At 40.8% G+C, this 27931-nt stretch overlaps 1 protein-coding gene across 1 annotated transcript; it reads right to left on the reverse strand.

Moving 5' to 3' along the window:
- Positions 1 to 5159: 5159 nt before the first annotated feature.
- Positions 5160 to 27414, reverse strand: LOC135535066 (NLR family CARD domain-containing protein 3-like). Its single transcript, XM_064961794.1, is given in 13 exon segments — positions 5160 to 9132; positions 9623 to 9669; positions 12179 to 12352; positions 14865 to 15038; positions 15314 to 16868; positions 16871 to 17083; positions 17482 to 17710; positions 17840 to 17924; positions 18208 to 18324; positions 19894 to 20010; positions 22747 to 22845; positions 24741 to 24808; positions 27074 to 27414. Coding segments are annotated over 11 exon segments (3348 nt in total). The 5' UTR covers positions 22830 to 22845; positions 24741 to 24808; positions 27074 to 27414; the 3' UTR covers positions 5160 to 8578.
- Positions 27415 to 27931: the final 517 nt, after the last annotated feature.

Raw genomic sequence — 27931 nt, forward strand, 5'->3', positions numbered from 1 at the left:
GCCGGTCTGCAGGAGCTGCCAGTCTGCAAGGCTGCCAGTCTGCAGGGCTGCCAAAGCTGTTAGTCTGCATGGAACAGTCAGAGCTGTCAGTCTGCAAGAAGCCGCCAGAGCTGTCAATCTGCATGGAGCAGCCAGAGCCGCCAGTCAGCATGGAGCAGCCAGAGCCGCCAGTCAGCATGGAGCAGCCAGAGCCGCCAGTCAGCATGAAGCAGCCAGAGCCGTCAGTCAGCCAGACTCTTCCAGATCTGCCAGTCAGCCAGACTCTTCCAGATCTGCCAGTCAGCAGACTCTTCCAGATCTGCCAGTCAGCCAGACTCTTCCAGATCTGCCAGTCAGCCAGACTCTTCCAGGATCTGCCAGTCAGCCAGACTCTTCCAGATCTGCCAGTCAGCCAGACTCTTCCAGATCTGCCAGTCAGCCAGACTCTTCCAGATCTGCCAGACAGCCAGACTCTTCCAGATCTGCCAGACAGCCAGACTCTTCCAGATCTGCCAGTCAGCCAGACTCTTCCAGATCTGCCAGTCAGCCAGACTCTTCCAGATCTGTCAGTCAGCCAGACTCTTCCAGATCTGCCAGTCAGCCAGACTCTTCCAGATCTGCCAGTCAGCCAGACTCTTCCAGATCTGCCAGTCAGCCAGACTCTTCCAGATCTGCCAGTTAGCCAGACTCTTCCAGATCTGCCAGTCAGCCAGACTCTTCCAGATCTAACAGTCAGCCAGACTCTTCCAGATCTGCTATTCAGCCAGACTCTTCCAGATCTGCCAGTCAACCAGACTCTTCCAGATCTGCTAGTCAACCAGACTCTTCCAAATCCGCCAGTCAGCCAGGATCTGCCGGATTCAACTGCCTGGCTGGGCTTCATCTCAGTACTGGGCTTTCTCTCAGTACTGGGCTGCCCCTCAGTCCCGGGCTGCCCCTCAGTCCCGAGCTGCCCCTCAGTCCCGAGCTGCCCCTCAGTCCCGAGCTGCCTCAGTCCCGAGCTGCCCCTCAGCCACGAGCTGCTCCTCAGTTCAGTGGGGTTCTGGGTGAGGACTATTCGGCCATGGTCGGCGGCGAGGGTGTATCATCCCAGGACGCGAAGGGGAGGAACTATGACATTTATGGAGTGGGGTCCACGTCCCGAGCCAGAACCGCCACCATGGACAGACGCCCACCCTGACCCTCCCTATGGTTTTGAGGTGCGTTCGGGAGTCCGCACCTTAGGGGGGGGGGGGTTCTGTCACGCCTTGGTCTTAGTATTTTGTGTTTTAGTTAATTAGTTGGTCAGACCAGGGTGTGACATGGGTTTATTGTTTGTTGTATTTCTTAGTGGGGTTTTTTAGTTCTTGGGATTGTGGCTGATTTGGGGTGTGTGTTGCATAGGTTTGGTTGCCTGAGGCGGTTCTCAATCAGAGTCAGGTGATTCTTGTTGTCTCTGATTGGGAACCGTATTTAGGTAGCCTGGGTTTCACTTTGTATTTCGTGGGTGATTGTTCCTGTCTCTGTGTAGTGTTCACCAGATAGGCTGTAATAGGTTTCACGTTCCGTTTTGTTGTTTTTTGTATTTATAAGTTATTTTGTGTATCGTCATTTGTTCCATTAAAGAACATGAGTAACCAACACGCTGCATTTCGGTCCGACTTTCTTTCGACAAACGAAGAACGCCGTTACAATATCCACATATCTATGTGTGCAGTTATAACCTTTTCTGAATCTATAACTATATCCACATATCTATGGGTGTTGTTATAACCCTTTACTGAATCTATAACTATATCCACATATCTATGGGTGTTGTTATAACCCTTTACTGAATCTATAACTATATACACATATCTATGGGTGTTGTTATAACCCTTTACTGAATCTATAACTATATCCACATATCTATGGGTGTTGTTATAACCCTTTACTGAATCTATAACTATATCCACATATCTATGGGTGTTATAACCCTTTACTGAATCTATAACTATATCCACATATCTATGGGTGTTGTTATAACCCTTTACTGAATCTATAACTATATCCACATATCTATGGGTGTTGTTATAACCCTTTACTGAATCTATAACTATATACACATGTCTATGGGTGTAGTTATAACCCTTTACTGAATCTATAACTATATCCACATATCTATGGGTGTTGTGAGCTGTAAAGTATTTCCACATCCTCTCCTTTATTAAAGTCCTGTTAAAGCTGTTCTGTTAAAGTCCTCTTAAAGCTGTTCTGTTAAAGTCGTTCTGTTAAAGCTGTTCTGTTAAAGCTGTTCTGTTAAAGTCATGTTAAAGCTGTTCTGTTAAAGCTGTTCTGTTAAAGTCCTATTAAAGCTGTTCTGTTAAAGTCCTGTTGAAGCTGTTCTGTTAAAGCTGTTCTGTTAAAGTCCTGTTGAAGCTGTTCTGTTAAAGTCTTGTTAAAGCCGTTCTGTTAAAGTCCTGTTGAAGCTGTTCTGTTAAAGTCCTGTTGAAGCTGTTCTGTTAAAGTCTTGTTAAAGTTGTTCTGTTAAAGTCCTGTTAAAGCTGTTCTGTTAAAGCCGTTCTGTTAAAGCTGTTCTGTTAAAGCTGTCCTGTTAAAGTCCTGTTAAAGCTGTTCTGTTAAAGCCGTTCTGTTAAAGCTGTTCTGTTAAAGCTGTCCTGTTAAAGTCCTGTTAAAGCCGTTCTGTTAAAGTCCTGTTCAACCACTGAAGATTTCAACTCTAAGCCAATATCAAAATGTCCGATGTTGTGCTTCTTCATGAGTTTCTGAAAAGTATTATTAAAAATGTATTTATCGCCATCAGTCCGCACTTTCTTGGGTTCCTCCTTCCTCCAAGATAGAGACAAAGGCCAGGGTCACCTCGGCCCCACTTTCTTGGGTTCCTCCTTCCTCCAAGATAGAGACAAAGGCCAGGGTCACCTCGGCCCCACTTTCTTGGGTTCCTCCTTCCTCCAAGATAGAGACAAAGGCCAGGGTCACCTCGGCCCCACTTTATTGGGTTCCTCCTTCATCCAAGATAGAGACAAAGGCCAGGGTCACCTCGGCCCCACTTTCTTGGGTTCCTCCTTCCTCCAAGATAGAGACAAAGGCCAGGGTCACCTCGGCCCCACTTTATTGGGGGTATAGTTAGACCCTGGGTTAGAGGGGGTATAGTTAGACCCTGGGTTAGAGGGGGTATAGTTAAAGACCCTGGGTTAGAGGGGGTATAGTTAAAGACCCTGGGTTAGAGGGGTATAGTTAGACCCTGGGTTAGAGGGTATAGTTAAAGACCCTGGGTTAGAGGGTATAGTTAGACCCTGGGTTAGAGGGTATAGTTAAAGACCCTGGGTTAGAGTGGGTATAGTTAGACCCTGGGTTAGAGGGGTATAGTTAAAGACCCTGGGTTAGAGGGGTATAGTTAGACCCTGGGTTAGAGGGGTATAGTTAGACCCTGGGTTAGAGGGGGTATAGTTAGACCCTGGGTTAGAGTGGGTATAGTTAGACCCTGGGTTAGAGGGGGTATAGTTAAAGACCCTGGGTTAGAGGGGGTATAGTTTAAGACCCTGGGTTAGAGGGGGTATAGTTAAACACCCTGGGTTAGAGGGGGTATAGTTAAAGACCACGGGTTAGAGGGGGTATAGTTAAACACCCTGGGTTAGAGGGGTATAGATAGACCCTGGGTTAGAGGGGGTATAGTTAAACACCCTGGGTTAGAGGGGGTATAGTTAAAGACCCTGGGTTAGAGGGGGTATAGTTAAAGACCCTGGGTTAGAGGGGGTATAGTTAAACACCCTGGGTTAGAGGGTATAGTTAGACCCTGGGTTAGAGGGTATAGTTAAACACCCTGGGTTAGAGGGGGTATAGTTAAAGACCCTGGGTTAGAGGGGGTATAGTTAAAGACCCTGGGTTAGAGGGGGTATAGTTAAACACCCTGGGTTAGAGGGGTATAGTTAAAGACCCTGGGTTAGAGGGGTAATACCCTCTTGGAACTCCCCATCCCGGATCCGGGATCGTGACTAAAGCCTCAGGCTCATTAGCATAACGCAACGTTAACGATTTCTGAAAATCGCAAATAAAATGAAAATAATGCGTCTGCTCTCAAGCTTAGCCTTTTCTTAACAACACTGTCATCTCAGATTTTCAAAATATGCTTTTGAACCATAGAAATTGACTAATTTGTGTAAGAGTATGCAAAGCTAGCATAGCATTTTGAGTAGCATTTAGCACGCAACATTTTCACAAAAACCAGATAACCAAATAAATAAAATCATTTACCTTTGAAGAGCTTCTGATGTTTTCAATGAGGAGACTCTCAGTTACATACCAAATGCGCAGTTTTTCCTGAAAGCGTCTGTGTGTAGAAGAAATCGTTCCGTTTTCTACATTGCGTCTGGCTACCGAAGAACCGAAAATTCACTCACCTACAACGTAAAACTTTTCCGAATTAACTACATAATATCGACCGAAACATGGCAAACGTTGTTTGGAATCAATCCTCAAGGTGTTTTTTCACATATCTCTTCATTGATATGCAGTTCGTGGAAACTTGCTTTCCTCTCTGTATCCCATGGAAAAATACTGGCAGCTGCCTTTTGCGCACCAATTTCGGCGCAGGACACCGGGCGGACACCTGGTAAATGTGGTCTCTTATGGTCAATCTTCCAATGATCTGCCTACAAATACGTCACAATGCTGCAGACACCTTGGGGAAACGACAGAAAGAGCAGGCTCATTCCTCTCGCATTCACAGCCATATAAGGAGACAATGGAAAACAGAGCCTCAAAAATCCTGCTCATTTCCTGGATGCCGTCTCATCTTGGTTTTGCCTGAAGCTCACGTTCTAGGGCACGCACAGAAAATATCTTGGTAGTTCTGGACACGTCAGAGTGTTTTCTTTCGAAAGCTATCAATTATATGCATAGTCGAGCATCTTTTTGTGACAAAATATCTTGTTTAAAACGGGAACGTTTTTCATCCAAAAATGAAATAGCGCCCCCAGAGCATCAACAGGTTAAAGACCCTGGGTTAGAGGGGGTATAGTTAGACCCTGGGTTAGAGTACACCTTAGCCAAATACATTTGAACTCAGTTTTTTTTTACAATTCCTAACATTTAATCCTAGTAACAAATTCACTGTCTTAGGTCACTTAGGATCACCACTTTATTGTAAGAATTTGAAATGTCAGAATAATAGTAAAGAGAATGATTTATTCAGCTATGATTTCTTTCATCACATTCCCAGTGGGTCAGAAGCTTACATACACTCAATTAGTATTTGGTAGCATTGCCTTTACATGGTTTAACTTGGGTCAAACGTTTCAGGTAGCCTTCCACAAGCTTCCCACAATAAGTTGGGTGAATTTTGGCCCATTCCTCCTGACGGAGCTGGTGTCAGGTTTGTAGGCCTCCTTGCAAGCACACGCTTTTTCAGTTCTGCACACAATTTTCTATAGGATTGATTGTGATGGCCACTCCAATACCTTGACTTTGTTTTCCTTAAGCCCTTTTCCCACAACTTTGGAAGTATGCTTGGGGTCATTGTCCATTTGGAAGACCCATTTGCGACCAATCTTTAACTTCCTGACTGAATTCTTGAGATGTTGCTTCAATATATCCACAAAATGTCCATTCTCATGATGCAATCTATTTTGTGAAGTGCACCAGACCCTCCTGCAGCAAAACACCCCCACAGCATGATGCTGCCACTCCCGTGCTTCATGGTTGGGATGGTGCTCTTCGGCTTGCAAGCCTCCCACTGTTTCCTCCAAACATAACGATGGTCTTTATGGCCAAACAGTTATATTTTTGTTTCATCAGACCAGAGGACATTTCTCCAAAAAGTACCATCTTTGTCCCCATGTGCAGTTGCAAACCGTAGTCTGGCTTTTTTATGGCAGTTTTGGAGCAGCATTTTCCTTGCTGAGAGGCCTTTCAGGTTATGTCGATATAGGACTCGTTTTACTGTGGATATAGATACTTTGTACCTGTTTCCTCCAGCATCTTCACAAGGTCCTTTGCTGTTGTTCTGGGATTGATTTGCACTTTTCGCAACAAAGTATGTTCATCTCTAGGAGGCAGAACGAGTCTCCTTCCTGAGCGGTATGACAGCTGCGTGGTCCCATGGTGTTTATACTTGCGTACTATTGTTTGAACAGATTAACTTGGTATCTTCAGGTGTTTGGAAATTGCTCCCAAGGATGCCCAAAAATTGGAGGTCTCCAATTTTTTTCTGAGGTCTTGGCTGATTTCTATTGATTTTCCCATTATGTCAAGCAAAGAGGCACTGAGTTTGAAGGTAGGCCTTGAAATACATCCACTGGTACAACTCCAATTGACTCAAATGATGTCATCTAGCATATCAGAAGCTTCTAAAGCCATGACATAATTTTCTGGAATTTTCCAAGCTGTTTAAAGGCACAGTGAACTTAGTGTATGTAAACTTCTGACCCACTGGAATTGTGATACACTGAATTATAAGTGAAATAATATGTCTGTAAACAATTGTTGGAAAAATTAATTGTTTACACACCCCAGAGCTCAGTTTCATCGGTTCAACCATAGGTTAACTGCCTTATCTGTTAATACAGTCCACAACCCATTTGTTTCTGCCTAGTTGGAATGGTGTTCATTAACTTTAATTACTCCTTGTCCGTGTCTCACAATCCCTTCTTATGAACTCATGTTGTTAATCATATATAATAAAAGAGTATAAGTTTACTTAGTTACAGTTCCATTTAAAATGATTTGTTCAGTCATTTAATCATAACTTTCCTAACAGGAACCAACCAGGGTCTGTAGTGACACCTCTAGCTCTGAGATGCTGTGCCTTAGACCGCTGCCCACTCAGGAGCTCTTGGGCATGTTACCTTTGACTTACCAGTCATTTACTGATGTAATGGAACACTGATGTAATGGAACACTGATGTAATGGAACACTAAGTCAAGAGTTGTTCATTAGTGGTCAGAAGGGGATGAGATGCTACATCTGTATGTTAAACCCTTTACTGGGAAGTTGTGTCTGAGTTTCATTAGTGGTCTGAAGGGGATGAGATGCCAACATATTTATCTCTCATACATCCCACTTATACTCGGCCCACTTACTCACCCACACACATAGAGGTTGGAGACTTGGAGCACAGTGTCGACCACAGGCCCTGGAGCAGTGTTGTGCCCTGTTAACCACACTGTCATTGGTGTGTGTGGTGCAGGTAAGAAATCTTTCTACTGGTAATTAGTATTTCTCATCACTGTCTCTATTCCCTTGTGGCTCAGTTGGTAGAGCAAGGGGGTAGCAACATGAGGGTTGTGGGTTCGACTCCCACAGGGGACAAGTACTAACATGTATCACTAACTACTGTGAGTCGTGCTGGATAAGAGCTTATGATGGATGACTGAAATATATCATGTACATACTTCCTGTTTATTTCCATGGTAACAGAATGTATCTCTTGATGTAGCCATTGTTTTTTTATTTCCATGGTAACAGAATGTACAGTTGAAATCTGAAGTTTACATACACTTAGGTTGGAGTCATTAAAACTTGTTTTTCAACCACTCCACAAATTTCATGTTACTGCACAAAGTAAATGTCCCAATCAACTTGACAAAACTATAGTTTGTTAAGATAAGACAGTGAGTGCATTCCTAGGTTTTCTGTTAATTAGAACTGTCAGCTACGTGGTGATCGATAATGTTGAGGGGTCAAAAGTTAATTCAGTTGTGTTGTGTGTCCTGTGTATGTGCTGGGGGGTCAGAATGAACTCAGAATGAACCTTTGACCCGGTCTGGAGGAGGAGATTCATTTTAGGAGCAATGAAATGACGTCATGTTATTGTATATAAACTGTTGCTCGTGGTAACGTGGCAGCGTGCTCCGAGAGTAAATTCTGTTACCTATTATTGAAAAGACTGGTCTCCGTCTATTTTATGCAAACAAGAATCTTACAAATTCTCATAAAATAGATGAAGGGAATTAAATTAATGAAACACATTGGTATAATTAAATTACAGTAACACCTACTATTCTGACTCTTCAGAAGGGACTGAGTCCCTTGAGAGGGGCATGTCGTCGCAGAATCAACATTAGTTGAATAACATAGATAAGATGTTTTATTTTCATAATATGCTTGTGAGATACTTGTCATTTAGAATGTATTTTGTTTGTGTTCTCATAAAATATATTAAGGGAATTAAATTAATGAAAACACATTGGTATAATTAAATTACAGTAACAGTTCCCAGGCTGTATCTCAACAGATACAATAGCGATCGGGAAAGGCAACACAATTGGCCCAGCATCGTCTGGGTTAGGGGAGGGTTTGGCCGGGGTAGGAAGTCATTGTAAAATAAGAACTGACATGTCAAGTTAAATATAGGTTAAATAAACACATAAGAATAGATTGAATCATCATGTTGTGTTTGACACAGGGACACTGAAGAGGAGTCACCCTGGATAGAGATGTTTACACACAGAGAGATATTCTACATTGATGCTCCAGTGTGTCTTACTGAACCATGATTAGAGTGAAACATCATGTTGTGTTTGACACAGAGACACTGAAGAGGAGTCACCCTGGATAGAGATGTTTACACACAGAGAGATATTCTACAATGACGCTCCAGTGTGTATAACTGAACCATGATTAGAGTGAAACATCATGTTGTGTTAGACACAGAGACACTGAGTCGCCATCATACCAACTATGAATCCCTGGATAGATGGGCTCAGTGAATGTGGAGGTGAATGTGTTCAGGTGGGTCAGTGTGTCAGAGGAGACTCTGTAGAAGGACAGAGTGCCGGCTGGCCAGTCCAGATACACTCCTACTCTGTGGGAGCTGGAGGGGGGGACGTCTATGGTAGTGAGATTATTATTGTGCCAGGCAGAGTAACTGTTGTCAGAGCAGTTCAGAATCCAGGACTTGTCATTGTATCCAAGACAACAGTCAGCACCCTCTCCTCTCCTGTTGATTCCTTTATATGTCACTCCTATATCAGCCCTTCTCCCACTCCACTCTACCTCCCAGTAACAGCGCCCAGTCAGACCCTCTCTACACAGCACCTGTCCACAGTCCTTAAATCTCTCTGGGTGATCAGGATACGGCTGCTCCTCTCTCCTCCTTGTCACCTTTCTGTTCCCCTCAGACAGAGAGAGGCGTCTGTCTACTGTGTTTGGGTCCAGTGTGAGATCACAGACATCTGATGGATGAAACCAGACACAATATTAGAAATCATCATCATTCACATTAGAATGTTAACTCACTTTCCACTAATTCATTTAATGTAAATGTTTCTAGGTGTCAAAAGGAGAAGTTAAGGTAACTTGAGACTGTTGAATGATCATATGTTATACTGTATGGTAATATAAAACACACTTATTCCCATTAATTACACACACACACACACACACACACACACACACACACACACACACACACACACACACACACACACACACACACACACACACACACACACACACACACACACACACACACACACACACACACACACACACACACACACACACACAAAGCAACTCTTTGTAAACTTTGGTGTCCCTGATTTCTGCTTCTGTAGAACTACAGCTGATATTTAATATAACCAAGTCAGTAATGATGATGGTCTTTGACTTTACTTGAATTAAGACTTATTCTTAGTCATATTCTTCACAGCTGTCAACACTCACATTTTCTAAGCCCAGGTTTCATTCTGTTCTCTCCACCATGTTCCACACTGTAGTGGTAAGCAGAAGAACAGACAGTCATTGAGTGATACACTTGAACACACACACACACACACACACACACACACACACACACACACACTAGACACAGTCAGCAAATACCATTGGCCAAGTGGTGGTAAGAATGTTTGTATTACAGTTTTTTCCGATTGCTAAACGACAGTGGACACAACTGGAGTCACATGTGCAAAACTCTAACTACAGTCTGCACAGCAGCAGTTCATGTGGACCAAACTTTAGTTCGTTTTTCATTGCTTGAACACAGTTTTCAAAACCCTACACACTTATCCCATGACTTTAACCACAACCTGCACAACACTGTGGATTTACAGCACTTTGTTCAAATGCTAACACACTGCTGTCAAAACTGTGAACCACACATTCAAAACGGAATAGATTTCAGTCTTGTGCCTTTCAAACACTGCTGATTGCAATTTCAGCTGAAAGGCTAAGCAGGTGTCTTGTTTTAGACTTGTTAGTGAACACACACACATATTACAGTATATATAGGTAGAGCTCAGAAAGACTCATTTTGGAAATGGAACAAGGAAGATGGGTTCGTGGAGGGAGAAGGGTGGCAGGGAGAGGGCGGATGCGTGGAGGAAGACAAAGAAGACAAAGAGCTGTTATTTCAGATGAAATAAGGGCTAGACTTATAGACCATGTCGTGAACCATGGTCTCTCATTGAAAGAGGCAGGGTTGAAGGTGCAACCCAATCTGCAAAGATCCACAGTGGCATCTGTAATGTGAATTTTCCATCATACAAACAGGTGAGAGTTACATCCTTACAGTAAATGAAAACATTACAGGAATCTATTTTGTAATGCAATTATAGAATATTTACACAGATATATATTACAGTAAGTTTGACTGTAAAATATATTTTTACAACAGGACCCAAAGGCCCCCAACAGGGGGAAGAGGAAAAATATATTCAGATGCGGAAGAAAAATGCTATTGTTGTCAACAATGCAATAAAACTGCGGGAGATTCAAGATAGAGTGCTGGCTGATAATGATATATTTGAAAATGTTAATTCTGTCAGCACAACAACTATTGCTCGAGTCCTAAAGAAACACCAAGTTACAATGAAACAGTTAGACACTGTACCGTTCGAGAGAAACAGTGAACGGGTAAAAGAGCAAAGATACCAATATGTCCAGGTAAGACGTCTGAGGTTACGTACACAGCTATACAAAATATTTACAGGAAAAAAAACACTAGCATTTCTACAGTAAAACTGTGCACTTACTGTTTTTCAGAGAGTAATGGAGGTGGAAGCACTGGAAAGACCACATTCATTTGTATTTATCGATGAAGCTGGATTTAACCTTGCCAAAACACGGCGCACAGGAAGGAATGTTATAGGTCAAAGGGCCACTGTGGAGGTTCCAGGCCAAAGGGGGGGAAATATCACCATGTGTGCTGCAATGGCCAATGATGGTTTGCTTCTCAACACACCACTCATTGGCCCATACAACACAGAAAGGCTTATAGCTTTCCTAGAACAGCTCTATGCTCAGCTACTGCCAGCAGAACAGGGGGAGCCAGTAAGACACCCCCAAGTTTTTGTCATAGTTTGCGATAACGTTGCTTTTCACCACTCTGCAGCTGTCACAGATTGGTTTGCAGCACATCACAGATTTATGGTTTTGTACCTGCGTGCATATTCACCCTTCCTCAACCCAATAGAGGAGTTTTTCTCTGCCTGGAGGTGGAAAGTGTTTGGTCACCACCCACATGACCAAATGTCTCTTTTGGAAGCCATGCGTGCGGATGTGAGGACACGAGTCCAGAGGACTGCCAGGGATGGATAAGGCACTCCAGAAGGTTCTTCCCCAGGTGCATGGCAAGAGAAAACATTAGATGTGATGTTGAAGACAACCTGTGGCCTGATGCTAGAGAGAGGCAGGATTAGCCCCTCAATTATTTGTTCGAATTACAGTATGTACTTTTAGTTTCTACCTTTTTTTTCTCATTACTGTAATTCCGTAAATTACTACAGACTATTGAAGCAAACTGCTAATTTTCATTTACCTTAAAGAATTGTTATGTTCTAAAAATGTTAATAAATCATAAATCAAAGAATGTCACTCTTTTCTTTGAAGAAAATATTACTTTGTATGAAGTCACTGAAATTGTTCAAACTGTAAAGATGAAAAGTTTGTATTTTCTGTATTGGTGTTTGATGCTAGTGTTTTTACTCTCAGTGTGTTCTGAGTGACAGTGTGTGTTATCTCAGTGAGGGTTGTGCATAGTGTTTGGCTGCACTGAGCGTGTTTTGAGCCATGTGTTAAGAGTTGTGTTGCTTGGAATGAGTTTTGCAGGTGATGTGAACTGTTTAGCTCAGGTGACTGTTGGTAGTGCAGACTGTAGTTAGAGTTTTGCACATGTGACTCCAGTTGTGCCCACTGTCGTTTAGCAATCGAAAAAAACTGTAACAAGCCTGATAAGTCCAACTTGTCTGATTTGAACATTGACATAAACCCTCTACATACTTGAGTTTCTCCAGTCTGCAGTGTGGATCCTCCAGTCCAGCAGAGACCAGTCTGACTCCTGAGTCTCCTGGGTGATTGTAGCTCAGGTCCAGCTCTCTCAGGTGTGAGGGGTTTGTCCTCAGAGCTGAGACCAGAGAAGCACAGCCTTCCTCTGTGACTAGACAGCCTGACAGCCTGCAAAGAGTCAAATCATATTAAAACCACACTGCTATTCTTTGGTGGTGAAAATAGTGGCAGTATATTGTTTTCAACACATTCAGATATATCTGTGTCCTGAAACCTTCCATATCTATTCATAAATGAATGTATCCTTATTAGAAATGACAAATTATCAAAGAATTGCCTGCAGATAGAAAAATGCATATAACAAATTTGAGTAGAATGACCAGACCAGTTTAAAAAGCAGTATCAGTCAAAAGACATACAGTGAGGTATCAGATTTAGATTGTATTGAGTATACAGTCCACACCATATCTATTTAGACAGTGAGGAATCAGATTTAGATTGTATTGAGTATACAGTCCACACCATATCTATTTAGACAGTGAGGAATCAGATTTAGATTGTATTGAGTATACAGTCCACACCATATCTATTTAGACAGTGAGGTATCAGATTTAGATTGTATTGAGTATACAGTCCACACCATATCTATTTAGACAGTGAAGCTAACATTTTAAATGTGTCTCTATACTCCAGCATTTGGATTTCAGATCAGATGTTTCATATAAGGTGACAGTATATAATGTCACCTTTTATTTGAGGATATTTTAATACATATCTGTTTCACCATTTAGAAAAATAAAACACTTTATGTTTCCAGTCTCCCTATTAGAAGAAGACATAAGTAATCTGACCAATTTACTAATAGTGTATTAAAATAGTAAAAAGTTCAGTATTTGGTCGTAAACTCGTTGGTTGCATTTGCAGTTTTTTTGGTTGGGTTTTGAGCAATAATAAAATGGTGGATGATGAGTGGAGAAATTTTCTGTCTAAGAGAGTAGATAACATGTTTCTAAACAATAATAAATTAATCCTGATGATGCCTTGATTAAGAAAAATCATGAATGAATCATGAATAATAATGAATGAGAAAGTTACAGAGGCTACAACAAAACATACTAACCTCTCACCATTACCAATAACAGAGGCTACAACAAAACATACTAACCTCTCACCATTACCAATAACAGAGGCTACAACAAAACATGTTAACCTCTCACCATTACCAATAACAGAGGCTACAACAAAACATGCTAACCTCTCACCATTACCAATAACAGAGACTACAACAAAACATGCTAACCTCTCACCATTACCAATAACAGAGACTACAACAAAACATGTTAACCTCTCACCATTACCAATAACAGAGGCTACAACAAAACATACTAACCTCTCACCATTACCAATAACAGAGGCTACAACAAAACATGTTAACCTCTCACCATTATCAAAAACAGAGGCTACAACAAAACATGCTAACCTCTCACCATTACCAATAACAGAGACTACAACAAAACATGCTAACCTCTCACCATTACCAATAACAGGAGGATACAACAAAACATGCTAACCTCTCACCATTACCAATAACAGAGGCTACAACAAAACATGCTAACCTCTCACCATTACCAATAACAGAGACTACAACAAAACATGCTAACCTCTCACCATTACCAATAACAGAGACTACAACAAAACATGTTAACCTCTCACCATTACCAATAACAGAGGCTACAACAAAACATGCTAACCTCTCACCATTACCAATAACAGAGACTACAACAAAACATGTTAACCTCTCACCATTACCAATAACAGAGGCTACAACAAAACATACTAACCTCTCACCATTACCAATAACAGAGACTACAACAAAACATGCTAACCTCTTACCATTACCAATTACAGAGACTACAACAAAACATGCTAACATCTCACCATTACCAATAACAGAGGATACAACAAAACATGCTAACCTCTCACCATTACCAATAACAGAGGTTACAACAAAACATACTAACCTCTCACCATTACCAATAACAGAGGTTACAACAAAACATACTAACCTCTCACCATTACCAATAACAGAGGCTACAACAAAACATCCTAACCTCTCACCATTACCAATAACAGAGGCTACAACAAAACATGCTAACCTCTCACCATTACCAATAACAGAGGATACAACAAAACATGCTAACCTCTCACCACTACCAATAACAGAGACTACAACAAAACATACTAACCTCTCACCACTACCAATAACAGAGACTACAACAAAACATGCTAACCTCTCACCATTACCAATAACAGAGACTACAACATAACATGCTAACCTCTCACCATTACCAATAACAGAGGGGGTCTGATCTTTCTGCCTCTGTAACTTTCTCATTCATCATCATTCATGATTCATTCATGTTTATTCATAATCATAGTAGCATCCACATGAATGTAGAAGTGTTCAGAAACATCTTCTATTCTTACTGACAATAAAAGTGAAGTGACTCCAAAATGACAGGACATTATTCACCATTCAGTTATAATCTAAAACACAACCACATTTAAAACTGTAAGCTTCACTGTCCAAACACATATGGTGTGGACTATGTGTGTCTGGTAAACACATGTGGATCTGGTGAACAGTTATCACTTGTTGACCAACTACAGGAATACTGACCTCAGAGTCTCCAGTTTACAGTGGGGATTCCCCAGTCCAGCAGAGAGCAGCTTCACTCCTGAATCCTTCAGGTCATTGTTACTCAGGTCCAGCTCTCTCAGGTGTGAGGGGTTTGACTCCAGAGCTGAGACCAGAGAAGCACAGCCTTCCTCTGTGACTCCACAGCCTGACAGCCTGACAAAGAGATCATCAGGACTTCACAAACACACTGTTCATTTAACACCAGTAGTGTAGAAGGACAATGCCAGATGCATTTGGTTTATTCTCTCAAATAACATATAGATTAATCTTAGATTTCCTAGAATTGTATGGTCTTATTGTTATCTAATGTGAATTTGTTCAATATGTTTTTCAATATAATATTATATACATATTATAATACATATTTTTCTCTAAACTGAATATTTCTTCCTGATGATTAGTTCTTAAATGTCATTTTATTTACTCACAGAGCAGCTCTGGAGGCTTTGACCACTGGCAGCAGCCTCAGAAGACCTTCCTCTGATCTGGAGTATTTCTTCAGGTCAAACACATCCAGCTCCTTTTCTGAAGTCAGCAACACAAAGACCAGAGCTGACCACTGTGCAGGTGACAGGTTGGGTTTTGAGAGACTTCCTGATCTCAGGTAGCTTTGGATCTCCTCCACTAGAGAATGGTCATTCAGTTCATTCAGACAGTGGAACAGATTGATGCTCCTCTCTGGAGAGAGATCCTCCCTGATCTTCTCCTTGATGTACTTGACTGTTTCTTCATGGCTCTGTGAGCTGCTTCTTGTCGTTGTCAGTAGACCTTGTAAGTGCTTCTGATTGGACTCCAGTGAGAGGCCCAGAAGGAAGCGGAGGAAAAGGTCCAGGTTTCCCGTCTCACTTTGTAAGGCTTTATCCACAGCACTCTTGTAGACAGTAACTTCAGACTCGTTGTTTGTTTGCAGTTTGTCCATTAGATTCTCATTGTTGTTGATGAATGAGAGGAACACATATACAGCAGCCAGAAACTCCTGAATACTCAGATGCACGAAGCAGTACACCTTGTCCTGGTACAGCCCACATTCCTCTTTAAAGAGCTGTGTGCACAATCCTGAGTACACTGAGGCTTCATTGACATCAATGCCAGACTCTTTCAGGTCTTCTTCATAGAAAATCAGATTGCCCTTCACAAGCTGTTGAAAAGCCAGTTTTCCCAGTGACAGAATGCTCTCTTTATTCCAGTGTGGACCTGTCTCTTCTTTCCCAAGATACTTTTCATTCTTCTGTTTGGTATGAAACACCACAAGGTGTGTGTACATCTCAGTCAGAGTCTTGGGCATCTCTTCTCTCTTATGTTTCAGCATGTGTTCAAGGACTGTTGCAGAAATCCAACAGAAGACTGGAATGTGGCACATGATGTGGAGGCTCCTTGATGTCTTTATGTGTGAGATGATTCTGCTGGCCAGGTCCTCATCACTGAATCTCTTCCTGAAGTACTCCTCCTTCTGTGGGTCATTGAACCCTCGTACCTCTGTCACCTGGTCAACACACACTGAAGGGATCTTATTGGCTGCTGCAGGTCGGGTAGTTATCCAGAGGAGAGCAGAGGGAAGCAGATTTCCCCTGATGAGATTTGTCAGCAGAACATCCACTGAGGTTGACTCTGTGACGTCCCAACAGATCTTGTTCTTCTGGAAGTCTAGGGGCAGTCGGCACTCATCCAGACCATCAAAAATGAACAGAACTTTGTACTTGTCGTAGTTGGAGATTCTTAATTGTTTGGTTTCCATTGAGAAGTGATTAAGAAGATCAACCAAAGTGTGTTTGTCCTCTTTCATCAAATTCAGCTCCCGGAAAGGGAATGAAAATACAAATTGGACATCCTGATTTGCTTTTCCTTCAGCCCAGTCCAGAATGAACTTCTGCACAGAGACTGTTTTTCCAATGCCAGCGACTCCCTTTGTCAGCACAGTTCTGATACATTTGTCTTGTCCAGTTAAGGGTTTGAAGATGTCGTTACATTTGATTGCAGTCTCTGGTCTTGTTGTTTCCTGGTTGTTGTCTCAATCTGTCTCAGCTCATGTTCATTATTGACCTCTCCTGTTCCACCCTCTGTGATGTAGAGCTCTGTGTAGATCTTATTGAGAAGTGTTGGGTTTCCTTGTTTAGCGATTCCCTCAAAAACACATTGAAACTTCTTCTTTAGATTAGATTTGAGTTCACGTTGGCAAATCACAGCAAGATCATCTGAATCTAGAAATAACACAGAGGATATTAATATGATGTCTGTTTTAATGCCTACAGTATTGAAGGACTGTTAGAAAGTTTTACATTATAATAATTTATTCTCTTAACTGACTGTATAAATGTGTAAATGTTTTCATAATGCATTACAGACTGGTGTGACTGATTATATTATTATTGGTATTATTGATGGTATTATTAATGTTCTCTCTTTCTCTAAATTAATCAGTACAACAAATTGATGGTATTAATAATGTTGTCATCCCTGCTGCTACTTGATGAGGTCACTACGTGTTGTGTTAAGGCTGCTACAATATCATTGAGTTACACAGCTACTTTAGCTGTACTTTAGCTACAGCTTTTAAATGTTATAAAACATCATTCAACATGAGGCAGACAGATCTTACATTTCTCCAGTGTGTCAGCAAGCTCCTTCTGGTTCATTTTCCTCAGGATGTGCAGTGTGATCTTCAGAGCCCCCTCTCTGGCACTGCTCTCCTGCTTCTCATCTTCAGCATCCACCACTTCCTTATCCTGCTTCTGACTCTCAAAGCCTTCTGGGAGTTCTGGACTAAGAATCCTCTTGAACATCCTCAGCTCGTTCTTCATAAATGTCATCATTTTCTCTTCAAGCAACTGAAATAAATAAAGTAAATAAGTTAAGCAAGAGACTAAATGCTTTCTCATTAACACATTAATGAATGATTGACAGATCAACTTAACTTGAGGTAAACAAAAACAAATGGACACAACAGGACCACATACACTGAATATGGAGGCCAGGTCTGTTTGATGACTCTGGGAAGACTGACCACTGAGAATCTCTGACTCTGATCTCTCCTGTTGGTTTCTGTGGACAAAACATGAGATTACATCTCCTCATCCAGGGAGTACACACACACACACACACACACACACACACACACACACACACACACACACACACACACGCACGCACACACAGGGAGGGAACGTTGTGTTTGTTTAATATTGTTTTAGGACTATGAAAATGGAAAAAATGATTAGCCTATGGATTATGAAAACAACAACAATAAATGGGAAAGTGGGAGAGGAGAAATGACTAGAGACAGTGTTGTTTAACTCACTGACCAGGACCCATGAGTTCTTCTTACCTTTGTTCAGTAGAAAAGTCTCCCTTTCTAAAGTTTAGAGGAGGATTCATAGACCGGTCACTCTTCATGGACACACAGCTGGGAACAGGGGAGTCTGGTCTCTCCTGCTGGATTGGTCTTCAACACAACAGAGACAAACATTACATCTCTCATCTACTCTGAGCTCAGATGGGGAAACATAAGAAGAGTTTCATTCCAAAACGATATATATAACTTTTCAGAAATGTTAGTAAATTAGCTTTTATTGTTTAAAGCATTTCTGAAAGAGATGTATTTTTCACTCTCAAATGTTAATCATGGAATAATGAGGCTATAAGATATGTACCAGTACTGAGTCAATGTGCAGGGTACCAGGTAGTTGAGGTAATAATGAGACTATAATCATGTTTACTGAGTACTGAGTCAATGTGCAGGGTACCAGCTAGTTGAGGTAATAATGACACTATAAGGAGAAACAGTACTGGGTACTGAGTCAATGTGCAGGGTACCAGGTAGTTGAGGTAATAATGAGACTATAAGGAGTACCAGTACTGAGTCACCAGGTACTGAATAATGAGACTATAAGTACTGAGTCAATGTGCAGGGTACCAGGTAGTTGAGGCAATAATGAGGATATGAGGAGTACCAGTACTGAGTACTGAGTCAATGTGCAGGGTACCAGGTAGTTGAGCTAATAATGAGACTATAAGGAGTACCAGTACTGAGTCAATGTGCAGGGTACCAGGTAGTTGAGGCAATAATGAGACTATAAGGAGTACCAGTACTGAGTCAATGTGCAGGGTACCAGGCAGTTGAGGTAATAATGAGACTATAAGGAGTACCAGTACTGAGTCAATGTGCAGGGTACCAGGTAGTTGAGGCAATAATGAGACTATAAGGAGTACCAGTACTGAGTCAATGTGCAGGGTACCAGGCAGTTGAGGTAATAATGAGACTATAAGGAGAACCAGTACTGAGTCAATGTGCAGGGTGGTAGTTGAGGCAATAATGGACTATAAGTACCAGGTCAATGTTGGTAGTTGAGGTAATAATGAGACTATAAGGAGTACCAGTACTGAGTCAATGTGCAGGGTACCAGGTAGTTGAGGTAATAATGAGACTATAAGGAGTACCAGTACTGAGTCAATGTGCAGGGTACCAGGTAGTTGAGGTAATAATGAGACTATAAGGAGTACCAGTACTGAGTCAATGTGCAGGGTACCAGGTAGTTGAGGTAATAATGAGACTATAAGGAGTACCAGTACTGAGTCAATGTGCAGGGTACCAGGTAGTTGAGGTAATAATGAGACTATAAGGAGAACCAGTACTGAGTCAATGTGCAGGGTACCAGGTAGTTGAGGTAATATGTACATGTAGGTAAAGGTAAAAGTGACTAGAAAATCAGGATAGAGATTACCACTCCTCATCCAGGGAGTGCACACACACACACACACACACACACACACACACACACACACACACACACACACACACACACACACACACACACACACACACACACACACACACACACACACAGAGGAAACATTGTGTCTGTTTAATATTGTTTTAGGACTATGAAAATGGACAAAATTATTAGCCTATGGATTATGAAAACAACACAAATAAATGGGAAGGTGGGAGAGGAGAAATGACTAGAGACAGTGTTGTTTAACTCACTGACCAGGACCCATGAGTTCTTCTTACCTTTGTTCAGTAGAAAAGTCTCCCTCTCTAAACTTTATAGGAGGATTCATAGACCCGTCACTCTTCATGGACACACAGCTGGGAACAGGGGAGGCTGGTCTCTCCTGCTTCATTGGTCTTCAACACAACAGAGACAAACATTACATCTCTCATCTACTCTGAGCTCAGATGGGGAAACATAAGAAGAGTTTCACAAATAGAACTGACTTCCAGACGTTAGTTGATGGCGCGCGAGCAGTGTGTCATTATTAATGACGACATTCATTTAGCGTCGCGAGCGTTGTCGTCAGTCTGTCAGCCCCGCTAAAAGGCTGGTGTCGTTACTCTGCCTTCCCCGGGGGATGTTGAGGTAAATTTACTAACCGGGAGGGTTGAATGATGTAATTAATTGGCGGGCTGTAAGACGCACTCTCGAGGTTGTTTACTCACAAAATCAGATATTAAGATGATTTTTATAATGAATGTATACTGAGGTTGAGGTTCTGACTAGTGATTATTTACCCGGTGTTCAATACCTGCTATTGAGGCACCCTGAAAATAATATTCTAAAGTTCGGTCCTTGGACACAGACGGGTTAAACACTAAAGTTACCGTCCTTCTAGTGAAGAGAGGAGAACCGGACAGAGGTAGACAGCATCCGTCAACGAGAGAGGGAGAAGCCTCACCGGGATTTAACAGGTGGAAGAAACAACCGGGGAGCTCCATCGGTCCACAAGAAATGCAGACAGCCGGTGATGATGTCATGGTAGCTATGGTAACTAGGATGCTGCTGGTAGAGTAGCTAGCTAGATTACCGAGCTGTACCGACTAGCTAGGATAACTAGGATGCTGCTGGTATAGTAGCTAGCTAGCTTACCGAGCTGTACTGACTAGCTAGGATAACTAGGATGCTGCTGGTAGAGTAGCTAGCTAGATTACCGAGCTGTACCGACTAGCTAGGATAACTAGGATGCTGCTGGTAGAGTAGCTAGCTAGCTTACCGAGCTGTACCGAATAGCTTGGTTAGTTAGCAGGTCGTTCGTCTGTCCCTCGTCTCGATGATGATGACGAATCCGGTGAACCACAAAATGAAACAAGGATAGAGAGTGAAAAGGATCTGGCTACACTCATACTGTCCCTGACCGTAAAGAAAAAAGCAAATTGAACAGTAAACTTCGGTGTCTCAACACTGTAACAATCTCCGTCGTTATTCCCCAAGATCACCTCAGTCCACTCTGCGCGTAACCGGCTTGGCGCCACACCGAACGGCGGCGCGGACCGTTCTGTACGGGGACGCGGACAGTTCTGTACGGGGACGCGGACAGTTCTGTACGGGGACGCGGACAGTTCTGTACGGGGATGCGGACAGTTCTGTACGGGGACGCGGACGGTTCTGTACGGGGACGCGGACAGTTCTGTACGGGGACGCGGACGGTTCTGTACGGGGACGCGGACAGTTCTGTACGGGGACGCGGACAGTTCTGTACGGGGACGCGGACGGTTCTGTACGGGGACGCGGACAGTTCCAGAACGCGGACATGAGCAGTGGAACACAATCAACTAAACCCAGTCTTTACAGTGGGTTACCTTAGTAATATTCTTTTTGTATTATTATGTAAAACAAACATTCTATGTTTTTTTATAATAATATGTTGAGATCTGGGTCCACATCCACAAAGTGTCTCAGAGTAGAAAATTGGTCGTATAAGTGCTGAGAATAAAGACATTTTACACTTATGGGTATAAATTACCTAGTTACCTCCCCATTACCTAAATTACCTACCCAACAGTGGTCAGATATTTAGGACACCTATAACGTGAGCTGTCCTAAGTAGTTAAGAGTTAACAGCAGGTGTCTTGATAATACTATAGAATAATGCAGTGAGTCAGTGGTTCCTGTGCCACATGTAATTGCTTGCAGTAGTTAAAAATATTGTTTTTATATTTCTATGTGATCAACCCATAAATAATATAGACCTACATGCAACAGTATGTCTTTTGATTTTGGCAATGAGTTATGTATAATAATTATGTATAACTGCATAGCATTTTGTCTTCATTTTGGCAGATTAACTCATGCTTATTTTTGAAGATTAACTCAGGTTGGAGTTGGAGCTGTGAACCGAAAGGTGGCTGGTTCGAATCCCGGGCCGGGCGCTGGAAAAAACAGGTGGAATTGATCTGACCACTGGAGGGCTGCTGGGTTCACATCCTCAAAACATGAACCTTTTGTTGATCAGAACTCTGGAGGTTCTTCTTCACTGAACCCCAAAATATATATAACTTTTATTGATTTCATATTTTAAGGAAGTGATAGAAGCCTTTTTGGCTCTATAAGGAACCTTGTTTTCTAAACACGTTTTTCTTTTGATGATTTAATTATCTACATCATGTTATTTGAGAGTGTATAATAATAAACACATCGTGTTATTTCAAGTTCTCCCTTTGGAGCGCAACATCACATTGTTAAATAATAGTCCTAAATTGGGCATGGCTATAAATTGGGCATTTGAAGGCATCTAGGGTGTAATATGAGTTTGATGAAAATGAACATTGTTGCAACGTTGTCCACAGACCCCGGATTGAGAACCCCTGAGTTGTTACCTCCACAGACCCCAGATTGAGAACCCCTGCAGTACCTCCACAGACCCCGGATTGAGAACCCCTGATTTAGCAGATGCTCTTATCCAGATTGATTTACAGTAAGTGCATTCATCTTAAGATATCAAGGTGAGACAACCACATATCACAGTCAAATATACAGGATACCAACATTCCATTCCTGATTAACAATGGATATATAGTGTTTCATCTTAAGATAGCTCTTTATTTTTTTAATGAACTCGATAAATTCTTTATAAATGGTCATCTTACCTCTTAGCTTTGGTGTCATGTCCCCCAGAGAGATGCATTTTAGAGGCAGGGCCCCCCTCCTCTCTCTCCCCAGAGAGACTCATTTTAGAGCACTGACCCCTAAACAGAGATCCAACATGTTGGTTGTGGTTAATATGGTGACAACTAATTACTGAATGTCAATTGTTCACATTTATCCATTATCTCGTTTGAGAAATAAAACATTTACTAACAGACATATAGAAACAATCAGGTGATTTAATGCAATCACATGAATATGTCGTTGTGAAAAACGGACATGATTGATCTGAGGAGGAAATCACTGATCCATTCAGAAAGGTTTTATACAGCAATAAGTAATTAGTCATGTTATATTATGTAAAATGTAAATTATAATATAAGTATGTTTGTTAAAGTATAGACTAGGTTATAATGTATAGTAGTGTTTGTTAAGGTATGTTATATTATGTAAAGTAAACTATATTATAATGTATAGTCAGTGGGTTGTTAGTGATATGTAGATGTTATATTATGTAAAGTAGACTAGGTTATAATGTATAGTAGTGGGTTGTTAGTGATATGTAGATGTTATATTATGTAAAGTAGACTAGGTTATAATGTATATTAGTGGGAAATCATTGTTAGTGATATGTAGATGTTATATTATGTAAAGTAGACTAGGTTATAATGTATAGTAGTGGGTTGTTAGTGATATGTAGATGTTATATTATGTAAAGTAGACAAGGTTATAATGTATAGTAGTGGGTTGTTAGTGATGATATGTTATATTATGTAAAGTAGACTAGGTTATAATGTATAGTAGTGGGTTGTTAGTGATATGATTTATATTATGTAAAGTAGGCTAGGTTATAATGTATAATAGCAGTTTGTTTGTGATATGCAGATCAAGGTCTATCCCTCGGCTATAGCCTCCATATCATAGATGACCAGTCTAAACCTGTTCAGATCAGTTCACATAATGTTATAGTCCTACCAGTAGCAGGACAGAGAATGTACTGTATATAACCTACATATCATAGATGACCAGTCTAAACCTGTTCAGATCAGTTCACATAATGTTATAGTCCTACCAGTAGCAGGACAGAGAATGTACTGTATATAACCTACATATCATAGATGACCAGTCTAAACCTGTTCAGATCAGTTCACATAATGTTTGTCAGCATGATAAGTGACAGAGAAACCTAGTGTGACTATTGAATGTACTGACATCAATGACCAGTCTAAATGTGTGTAGATCAAGTTCACATAATGTTATAGTCCTACCAGTGGCAGGACAGATCTGACTTCTATATGTACTGAGATATCATATGATGACCAGTCAAACCTGTTCAGATCAGTTCACATAATTTATAACTACCAGTAGCAGGACAGAGAATGTACTTTATAACCTCATATCATAGATGACCAGTCTAAACCTGTTCAGATCAGTTCACATGGTGTTATAGTCCTACCTGTTTTCTTACAGAGAATGTACTGTATATAACCTACATATCATAGATGACCAGTCTAAACCTGTTCAGATCAGTTGTCAAATGTTATAGAATACCAGTAGCAGGACAGGAATGTACTGTTGCTACATATCATAGATGACCAGTCTAAACCTGTTCAGATCAGTTCACATAATGTTATAGTCCTACCAGTAGCAGGACAGAGAATGTATGTGTATATAACCTACATTCATAGATGACCAGCCTAAACCTCTTCAGATCAGTTCTTTCAACATCAGACCATCAGGTTTTAGTCAGCATGATAAGTGATCACAATTCAACCTACTCTGACTATTGAATGTCTGACATACTAACCTTATAATAGTGTGTAGAAAGCTAAGACCAATGAAGTTTGCCCATCTTTCAGCTACGTCTCAACACATTTATCTGACTTCTAATGTACTGAGAAATATGTGCCACAGTTTCAACAGCCATTTTATAACTTTAGCGTATGCTACAAACATACTTAGTTCAATTTCATATGTTGGAAATCACATAACTTACAGTCACTGGTGCAGACGCCTGTTTTCTTACAGATGAAGTAGCTTTCATAGACAACTCATTCAACCAGCCTAAACAACAGTCAATAAAAGATGTCAAATCGTCAAAGGAGAATGTCATGAAAGACAGGTATTTTGCTACAGATGTAGGATCTTAATTTGAGACAGTTTACTACAGCAGAAAAATTATGTGGATTATAATTAACATTTTAAAGTGGAAAGTGGAAATGACAAACTTCAAAAGCCTTTTAAAACATCAAATACACTGCAAGTTTTAGTTTTCCTGCAACAGGGTGATCAAAGTCAGATCCTACATCTGTACAGAGATGATGTCTTTATCTGAAAAAGCTGTTTGAGTTATATAGTTGAAAACTGTCAGCTGCTGTAAACCTCTGTGATTGGATGTTATAGACCCCAATCTGAACAGTTTCTTCCCGTGGTTATAGCATTTCAGACTATGCTCAGTCAAACACCTAGTTCAATATATTGTTGTACGTAAACTTTGTGGCAAACTTGGGTAACACCGCCTGTATTCTGTGAGGATCACTTAATGTTTTCTTTCACTATCATATGCAGCACCATCACTACACTATAGAGGAACTATGATACAATTACATTATCATATGAAATATAGAGGATCACTACACTATAGTGGAACTATGATACAATTACATTATCATATGAAATGTTAAATGTAGAACTATAATATATGAATGTTGATATATTGAATTTGACTTGACCACGTCCAGTCAGCTCCGTGTTGTGTGATTAAACTGACACCAACCTGTCTCAGTAGAAGTAGACTGTTAGGAGTGTTTTACTTCCATTCACTATACTAACATTACACCAGACATTTAATTTATCTACTGTTAGGAGTGTTTTAGTGTTTTTTTACTTCACTATACTAACATTACACCATACATTTAATTTATCTACTGTTACTGTTAGGAGTGTTTTACTTCACTATACTAACATTACACCATACATTTAATTTATCTACTGTTAGGAGTGTTTTACTTCCATTCACTATACAAAAATAACACCATACATTTAATGTCTCTACACACTTTACAATAATCCCTGGGAAGATTTTCACCTTGTAGCCTGAATTCACAACCAGAACATGTCAAGTCATTGAGATATTTTCTGTTCTGTTCTTTATATTCTGATGGGTGAGGTCTGAGCTGGAATGTGAAGCTAACTGAAGCTGGCTAACTTTAGAAAACCAGTATATCTAGCTAGTATCATAGTTTACCCCTCAGGCTACAATCAGGTTTCAGCATCAGGCAGGTATCAACATGCCGAGTCGTAGGCAACAACCTGGGTTGTATTCATTAGTTTACTCCACAGCCAACGGTTTTAAAATGTTGCTGTCAAACCCTGACCACAGAGAGCCCTTGGTTCTCTATGGTGTTGTAGATCAAGGCATGACTCCACAGCCAATAGTTTTAAAATGTTGCATAAACAGTTTACTCTAAACGCTGTACAATGTGACCTAAACAGTTTCTGTTGCCAAATGTTTTGCTACGGTGGGCACTAATGAATACACACAACCTGTTTTCAGGAAGTGTAAGGTATTGTTAGTCTCTCCACAATATCTCTTTCACACAACATACCTTCCTGAGTGAAAAGCGTTAACAGTCGATTAGAAATATAAAATGTTTGTTTGTTGCTTGTTGTGTTTTAAGTCTGTTTTGAGAAGACAAGTCTATAGACCAATGATACAGTACACTCTTAGAATAAAGGGTTCCAAACAAATATTATTTGGCATTCCAGGTAGAACCCTCTGTGGAAAGGGTTCTACCTAGTACCAACAAGGGTTCTACAAAGGGTTCTCCTATGGGGACAGCCAAAGAACCCTTTTAGATTCTCGATCGTGTAGGAGTGATCACCCTGGGGCACACAGATGTGCACAGAACAAATTCACCCCACGCATCTAATTAATATCAAAAACATTTAAGGAGAGTAGGACTATTATAACACTGTCCACCAACAATATCATCAACTATATGAACACACATAACAATATCATCAACTATATGAATACACATAACAATATCATCAACTATATGAATACATTTAACAATATCATCAACTATATGAATACACATAACAATATCATCAACTATATGAATACACATAACAATATCATCAACTATATGAATACACACAACAATATCATCAACTATATGAATACACATAACAATATCATCAACTATATGAACACACATAACAATATCATCAACTATATGAACACACATAACAATATCATCAACTATCTGAATAAACATAACAATATCATCAACTATATTAGACACATAACAATCGTCGTCTTACCTTTTATCTCTCAATAGAAACAGAGTCTGCATGATCATCGGGTCGTCAAAAGTTACTTTCATTTGCTCTGCTCATTTACATATCAGGTTCTGCCTGTTCTCTCTCCCTCTCTCTTTATAGCTCTTACAATGTGTCTTGGCATACATTCTACAACTGTCTGGAAATCTATTCTTCTGTCTCTCTCCATTACTTTCTCTGTGTCGTCTGTTGCTGTCTCTGTGTCTTGTCTGGTGTCTCTCTCCATCATATCATAGTCTGTTGCTGTCTCTGTGTCTTGTCTGGTATCTCTCTCCATCATATCATAGTCTGTTGCTGTCTCTGTGTCTTGTCTGGTGTCTCTCTCCATCATATCCTATTCTGTTGTTGTCTCTGTGTCTTGTCTGTGTCTAACTCCATCATATCGGCCTGCTACAATACAACATTCACAACATGACAACACAACTACATAACACCATTAAATACAGTTGGAATGTAGTTAGAACTCAAACTGTTTCCATCAAACAGAAAAACAACAATAAATCTGGATCAACACATTTAGATTTCTAGATGCTGCACTTTGCTGTTTCATTACCCAGACAGCTGTTTAAGGTCATACCAAGGCAGAGTGTAGTATCGTACTTAGGGGTCATAGGTCAGACCAAGGCAGAGTGCAGTATCAGTACTTATGGGTCATAGGTCATACCAAGGCAGAGTGTAGTATCAGTACTTAGGGGTCATAGGTCAGATCAGTGGTCATGGCTGATATGCATGGACAAGAAAACAAACTTTAAAGCCATTTTTCTCAGATTCACTGTTTGTGTAGATGCTGTTTGTCTTTGTAGGACAGTAGTTCAGTTGGCTGTTTGTCTTAGTAGGACA

The sequence above is a fragment of the Oncorhynchus masou genome, unplaced genomic scaffold, assembly GCF_036934945.1.
Source record: "Oncorhynchus masou masou isolate Uvic2021 unplaced genomic scaffold, UVic_Omas_1.1 unplaced_scaffold_439, whole genome shotgun sequence".
In the NCBI taxonomy this organism is placed as follows: Eukaryota; Metazoa; Chordata; class Actinopteri; order Salmoniformes; family Salmonidae; genus Oncorhynchus; species Oncorhynchus masou.